This window comes from Octopus bimaculoides, chromosome 4 (assembly GCF_001194135.2).
Source record: "Octopus bimaculoides isolate UCB-OBI-ISO-001 chromosome 4, ASM119413v2, whole genome shotgun sequence".
NCBI classification, from domain to species: Eukaryota; Metazoa; Mollusca; class Cephalopoda; order Octopoda; family Octopodidae; genus Octopus; species Octopus bimaculoides.
The window spans coordinates 51800943-51808817 of NC_068984.1; the positions used below are offsets into that span (position 1 = coordinate 51800943).

The 7875-nt window shown below is 36.8% G+C and overlaps 1 protein-coding gene and 1 long non-coding RNA gene across 3 annotated transcripts in view; one reads left to right on the top strand and one right to left on the bottom strand.

Annotated features, from left to right (window-relative positions):
* Window positions 1-1053: 1053 nt before the first annotated feature.
* LOC128247579 (uncharacterized) lies at window positions 1054-3739 on the bottom strand. Its single transcript, XR_008263912.1, has 2 exons — window positions 3600-3739; window positions 1054-2364 (listed from the first exon to the last, which is right to left on the bottom strand). It is a non-coding gene; the product is annotated as an uncharacterized LOC128247579 (long non-coding RNA).
* The window catches only part of LOC106868735 (adhesion G protein-coupled receptor L4), a 91632-nt gene continuing 86051 nt past the window's right edge, over window positions 2295-7875 (top strand). The window contains exons 1-2 of one of the 2 annotated variants that reach the window (XM_052967053.1): window positions 2295-2421; window positions 7144-7235. In XM_052967053.1, the coding sequence (XP_052823013.1) occupies window positions 7160-7235 (76 nt within the window). In that variant the 5' untranslated portion in view covers window positions 2295-2421; window positions 7144-7159. The remainder of the gene's footprint in view (window positions 2422-7143; window positions 7236-7875) is intronic. The other variant, XM_014914132.2, reaches the window with a different exon arrangement.

A 7875-nucleotide genomic window follows, 5' to 3' on the forward strand; every position in this document is an offset into this window, starting at 1 on the left:
GTCAATCGAAAGCCATAGACATACTTGTTTCCATAGTAACAAGTCAAGATAAAGTCTGCCAAGTGAAGTTTGTTGAGATAAACGAAACAGTCGAGTCGAAACTGATTTCTGAAAACGTAAATACCCACACACAACAAGTGGAAAGCACAAGGGCCTCTGTAAAACGAAGTAATAAACGACGCTGTGGCACTCACCATTCTATAGTTGACTCTTATCTCTTCGAGTATGTGGTGCAGGAGATACGAAAATTGTAATTTGCTTGACAAACTCCTAGAGTGCATCGCAAACTTTTGTTTTTGAATTTTCGCTACACAATATGCATTATTTACATGAACTGAACTACAGTTTGCTTTTTGTAATTTAACGTTTTTTTTTGTTTTGTTTTTTCGTAATTCAACGTTTTGTTTAATGTCATAGACAGCTATCATGCAGAAGACGCTAGCTTCCAAATCTGGTTTTCTTACTGGGTAAAATTAATCAAACTTTGAACCTCTGACAGTTTTCTAAAACTTTTCTGGTACTAGTGAATAGCATGAGATTTAGCGTGAAAATTTACACCAGTATACCAAATATGAAAAATTTTCACTTAATTTTAAAATTTCAAAAAATCTGAGCCAAACAAAAGATCCTCGTAGAGTCTTCTCACTTTGTGGTGTGACTTGGAGGAGAGTAAAACAGATAATGAGAAGCATCACATGAATGAATATCGTAGTTCGTACTATATCATGAGCGTTGCTTTCTTTGTTCGTGCAAGACACTTTTCTTTCAAATGGACCAGGGCACGTAGCTATAAGTACGTACACTATGTCAGGAAAAAATTACTGCAGCAAGAAAACATTGAACTCACGAGTATTTCGATAGCTTGCAAAGCAGTATTCAACTCATGAGTATAGCTTGGAGATAGTTAAGTTCTTCTAAGTTGAAGTAATATAATATGCATTTTATATTAAATTACGTTTTGGTCTTAGTGTTTAAAATGCTTTCTTGGTATGGGCTTGAGATTTTATTAGTAGGCGAGTTCAAACTTAACGTGCGAAATTTCTCCTATTGACGAAAATTCTCGTAACGCTGCTTTATGTGGTTGTTTAGTTTGCAATATACACCACATAAAAACAGAATCGTCAGTGCTACTCCTGCAACCCAACTCCGCACACAACTTATCGTTACCATGGAGGATCATAAATCTATAATTATGTGAATGTTAACTCAAGAAAACTATTTCATAAAAGTTGGATAAATGGATAATATGTGAAAGGTAGATGTGGAGCGGAAATACTAAAGCATGTTTCGTCGTAAGTGCGAGGTCTAATTGTTTTCACGGTTTTAGAATGGAGAAAGAAGGACCCATTTTCCTCATGTTGTGCTGCTATATGTTTTGGTGTTCGTTTTCCATTGAAGGGGTGTCTAGTAAAATGTCTTAGTCAAGCATTTGCATGCATATATGTATAAAGCCAATTAGTACGATACATTTTAGATGATGAATTGGCAGAGTACAAAGGTCCAGCGTGTTGGATCTGAGGAATTATTAGAGCGTTAGGCGATATATCTAGCGGTATTTGTCTTAGCTAAAGGGCGAGGTACGCCCCGGGCGGAACTACTCTTGGGTCCGCTGTAAGCAATATGTATTTTTTGTGGGGTAAACTGAAGGGCCATCCAGGGCAATAGACACTCTAGCTACGCTAGTCGCTCTATACATTCTGAGTTCTTGGGTGGTAGGCTTAATCAGTCCCTCGATTTAACACCACCGTCTGGCCCTTAGGTGACTTTGTCGGAGTTCACTCTGCTGCAAGCGTTTAGACCAGGTCTCCGATTTGAGGATAACTTGTTTCTTTCTGAAGAAATAATGGGTTATAACCAGCGCTCTTTCCTCCCCGGAGACAACTATTTATTATACTCGCAAGAAGATAATTAAAGTCAATAAACGATGTACTATAAATACATTTTATTTCATTTCCTTTTTTAGATTACCATTCATAGAAAATGTAACATGTTTCTTTTTTTAATTTCAATTTGCATGTTTTGTGAAATGTGTCAGGAAGTTCAGTTTGACGTAAAAATGTTTTCCATAACGAAACAAACATAAGATATTGTGTATTCATTCTGAGAGGGAAAAGAAGAGGATTGATAGTTTATTGTCAAATGATGCGGAAATAAATAACTCCTTTGTATAGTATGTTAGCTATGTCCTCGTAGGAAAGCAATCCGGATGCGTCCAAAGGAAGGGACCGGATGTGACAAACTTGTGTGATGTATACATTTTTTTGAAGTGGGGGTGGTAGGTAGAGAGAGTGGGTGGTTAGCAATTATTCTGTCAGTACGTATTGACTTATTACCTGGATTAGGTCCTTTTGCAGATCGGGGATTCTAAAAGAAGAAAGGAAAGAAAATTTAAAGAAGAGAAAGAAAAAATATCCTATTCACGTGAGTTGTAAACATTGTTTTAAATGGTAGATTTTTATTTTTCATAATTTTAGGCGAAAGATTTGCCATTGTGATAATTGAAAGTTTTTTTTGGTAACTAGTATTAAAATTATGATTTTCATCATGTATGTATAGTGTATGTATGCGTGTGTGCGATGGTTACACCGAAAGTAATACAAAAGTGGGCATAACTTTTTTAATTAACTGATATAAGTCGTTTAATTGCTATTGTTGGTAGAATAACTCTTCCTCAATACACAGTCTCCAACTCAAGCGGTGTCATTGCGCCATCACTCAACCCAACTAGAATTCTCTTGGAAAAAATTCAAATGCGCACAGTCGAAACCTACCTCTTCAGATACTTTCGCCTCGTCAATGTCCATCAGGGCGGAGGTAAATTATACGTACACCACTCGTTTTCGGCGTAACAAAAATCCTATTCCTAACCCGAAACCCTAACCTTACACCCTAAACACCAAGTGTGCGTATTCTTTACCTTCCCTGTCCATCAGATTTGTGTCCCCCAAAACCGTCTTTCATTAGACTGACTAGGTGGGAATCGATGGCGTTTTACAGTGGAGTATGATCACTGACAAGTCCAGTTGGCTCGATCGCCTCATTTGTTTGCCGAAAATGTGTTTGGTCGCGCATTAACATGGTGAATGAGGATCGTTTTCAGATTCTTGTTCAGTCTCTTCCTCATAATAACTTCAGTAAGAATCTTGAATGTTCCAATGCACCACTCACTGTTCACGGTGAAGCCACATTACAGAAAATCAAGGAGACCGACGCACTTGTCATCCTATTCTCCACCAAAAAGAACAAACAAAAACAAAACAGTCGCAATGTCTTTCTTTGTCGATTGCTGGGGGAAGATGTATGGCGCCATTCCAAGGAATGGGTCTTCGTTTCCGGATACACCCACGTTTTATTCCCTTTCACTTGATCGGAAAAAAAAAAAACGGGTAAATTTTCAGATTAACACCCACACAATTTTCACTAGGGTGTTAGGGTTAGGGTTTTACGGTCAGGGTTACGGTTAGGGACGGAATTCTCTAACCCTAACCCTAAAACCTAACCCTGATCCTAACACCGTAACCCTGACCCTAAAACCCTAACCCTAACATCCTAGTGAAAATCGTGCGGGTGTTAATCTGAAAATTTACCAAAAAACGTACCCTCATTGGCTTTTAATGCTTTCTACAGATCGAAGAAGGCTTCCACTCTTCTCTTCTTCAGCTTGATTATCATCTACAGTAGTACCCACTTAGCACATACTTTCCAATATCTGAAGCCTTCCACCTTCTTCTGCAAGGCATTGTCATTACTGTCCAGTAATGCAACAAGCGCGGTACCCTGTCAAATGTCTTCTACTTTGACTCTGGTCCGACCAATGTCTAGTGGGTAATTTTTGGTAGACGAAAACTATATGGAAGCCTGTCGTGTGCGTATGTGTGCGCTCGCGCATTTGTTAACCTTCCCCGTTTGACAACCTGTTTTGCTTTGTTTACGTCTCCGAAACTGGTTTGGCAAAAGAGACAAATGCAATAAGTAACAAACTTAAAAGCGATCCCGTGATTGATGTGTTTGACTAAACACTTTAAGGATGTGCTTCAGCGTGGCTGCAGTCTAACAACAAAAACAAGTAGAAGAATAAACGGACACACATACACTTTACATTTATATATATATATATATATATATATATATATATATATATATATAATGTATGTGTGTGGGGGTGGGTGCAGAGCAAAATTAGTAACAAGGGTAAAATGAACAATTTCTGATTTCTCGCTATTTTCTCCCTATCTGTTTGAAAACTATCTGCTGTCTAAGGATGAATATTGATGTGTATGTGTCTGTCTTCAAATGTAATTCTGGAGAATTGAACAGGCAAATTTACCTTATCTTGTATAACTTTTCATCAGCTAAATTTGTCTTTTATAAGCTCAAAGAGAATAGAGATAGTTTTCTGAAATACCATTCTGAATATGTTACAGTGTTTTTAATGCATTTATAGAAGATCATTTGCTTAGTTGATATGGTCTTTGTAAGGGAGTGAACATTTACCAAAAAATGCATTTTTTCTCAGTCAAAAATGTAGTAAAAACTCGTCATTGTGCCTCCCCCACCATGTATGTGTGTGTGTGACACACACACACACACACATTTAGTGTATTTCGGTGTCCGTTGCAACTGTGCCGGGAGAGGGTTAAAGTTTAAGTGATCTTACCCCTTCCATGGCATATTGGGAGCATCAGGTAAGGGTACCGAATCTTTAGGGCTGAATCTACTACCACTATACGTCTTTCTCCTTCCTTGAGAAAATTTCGAAATTACACTAATTTCAGAGGCATTTTGAGGGAGCATGAAATGGGTATTTGGGCACCTTCTGATTAGGGGCGCTATTCAATACGTAGTATTAAAATAATATCTATCTTTTACTTGTCAGTAAACTGTGGCCATGCTGGGGCATCACTTTCATATATTTATTATCTGTTAAAAATAATAAATGATTAACAAGTTATCGATTGTAATTATTATATATTAGTCTTACGTTGAAACTTATAATAGTATTCTTGCTAAATTTGATAATTAAATTCATAAATTAAACAGATCTGTGTACAAGTATAATTAAGCAGACTTATTCTATTTTATTTTATTCAATTTTCATTAGCTCGATCATTACATTTTCTATACCCAACTCTTATTTATCGTTATTACGTTTCCCGTCATTTGATGTCGGATTTTGCATGTATGATCTGATCTGAGCACTAATCTGTCTGTATCAATTACTAGCAAACGCCCCCGTCCATTGGACGGTGTAAGTTCGTGATAGAACTTCAGTCTAAAATAGTGTAATTCTGCTTCTGTCTATGCTTAAAATTGAGGATTATTTGACATAGTTGAGACATTAAATCAAAAATAAGTGGTATTCAAAAGGAACATTTATTATTTGCTGATATCGGGTATTAAAATGTGAAAATATGGAAAATTATCGTTCGGAATGCTGTTTAATTGACCGAATGGCTGAAGAATCGGTACAGAAAGCATATACGACATTTCTATGGACAGGAAGTCAATCTGAAATTTGCAATATGAAATTATCTAAGGCATCTGGGAAGCTGGGCATTGAAATGAAAATATGCTTGACTTTAACAACAGGCATTTGTTGGAAGATTAACATATCCTATCGTGAGGAGTAAATAAGGGCCAACCTGAAGAGGATTTCAACTCATTGGAAGAACTATTGGAGGGCTGCCTTGTGTACCACATTTTTTGTCAATCTTTTGGGAGTGTAGTAGAAGAGATTGGCCGAATTTCCAACTCTGGAACACCCCACGTACAGCTGTCTGTGTGAAAAGCATGGTGTATTGAGGTCCAATCCAACCACTTTTAGTGACTGACCTTGGGCTTTGTTAATGGTCATAGCAAAGCTTAATCGAATGGGCAATTGGACTCTTTTCATCACAAAGACACAGTCGGTCGGAATAAGCAGAACTCGGGGAATAAAAACAGACCCGCCAATAACTTTTCTTGTGATGATTGTGGCTTCGAGAATGTTATCCAAAATTTGCTTAACAGCCAAATATGTGCCATGGCAAAACTGAGGAAGCTCCAAATTCCTCAAGAGTATAATAGGGCAACCAAGTTTAAGGCTAAGTTTTCGCGATGGCAATCCTGATGGTTCTTGTGAGTTGGATCAGTAACTAAATCAACCAAAGCATGGCATCGCTCTTGCATAGGAAGTTGATGAAGCAGATATGTGTTTAGGGCTTGGATGGTGGCATTTGTTGGAGCTAAGATGACTCTTTTACACATCCATTTATGACTGATGTAATTGGTAGAGAGGTTAGGGTAAACTTTTGTGCATAGCTCCTCAGGGCTGGAGACGTAGTTACCGATGGTACTTATGTCAGCCAAACCATTTATGTCGAGTGGTAAGCTCCTATTGCCAACATCCAATAACTTTGAAGTAAAGGAATTGTCATCATGTTGCTGGTAAAGAATGGAACACATGTTTATGGTTAACATTCTCAATTGGACAGAGCGCCAAAGATGAGAATTTTTTAGGCAAATGTTTAATTCATCAGCTGGTGTCCTTTTGGGATAATAGAAAAGGTTTGACGAAAGTCCCCAGCAAGAAGAATAACGCCGCTGCCAAAATCTAAATATTTGCTTCTTTCTGTTGAAAATCAACATACTCATGAATTAACCAGTGTAGAGAGGAAAACACTAACTTATTACTTAAATCTGATGAAGTTAGGTAGGAGTGACTACTTCAATTTTGAAATCATTTATGGTTAAGTCACATAGCTAGAATAAGAAAATGTTAGCACAGAAGCTAATTTTAATTAAATCTGATCTTCAGCAAACAGTGACAGCTCCAAAAAGAGTTCAGTCCTCCTGTAGTGTTTCATTCTTTTATTTTATTTACTTCTCTACTTTTATTACTATGCTGACATTTTACCTGCTCTAGATTCATTCCAATTTATTTTTCTGCTCACTTTTTTTCTTATATTAGTCATTAACCTGTTCCATTTTCACACCTATTGTTTCAATCATATTTCTTCATTATATATTTTTTCTACATTTCTTTAACATTTCTTTTTCTGCAGCTCCTTTATCTTACCTTCTACTCCTCTTTTAGTCCCTACTCTTTCCATTCCTTGTTATACTGCTTCTGCTTCTTCAATAAATGGACCTTATTTTTCTTAGGTTTATATACCAAAAGATGAATCCAGCAAAAAACACTTTGGTTACTCTTTTTTTTGTTGTCATTTTCATGGATATGTTACTGGCTGCAACAGGTAAGTTCATGATTAAATATTAACTACATTGTTTTGCATTGTACATTAATGTCAGTTATAATCTATGGATAATTTGCAACCTCAGTGGAAAATAAGTTTTCCATTTGTACATTCATACAGTAATGTGACTGTATTTCAGATAGGAGTTTTGATGAATGATTGTTTCAGTTGTTCACTCAAAAGAACAGCTAACTCATTTAAGCAAGAGTGGGAACAGTATGCAGTCATGAAACTTGCTTGAAGTAGCAGTTAAATGTTCCATCATCATCATTCTCATCTTCATCCATTTTCCATGCTGGCATGGGTTGGATGCTTTTGACAGGATCCAGTAAGCTACAGGACTATGTCAAGCTCCATTGTTAGCTTTAGCATAGCTCTTATAACTAGATGCCTTTCCTAATGCCAACCACTTTATAGTATGTCCTGGGAGCTTCTTTAAATAACGACACGGAATAATCTAGTCTTAGATACCCTAAGTGTGAACACAATTGTGGATTGGTATTTTCTGGGCCTTAGATTGTATATACAACCAAAACCTTTTATAAATATGCGATAGGGTTTGATTATCATTAGAGTAATGTGTTATAGCACAAAAATACATATATTTTTCACTGCCATTGAAAATTTTTAACTCGCACAG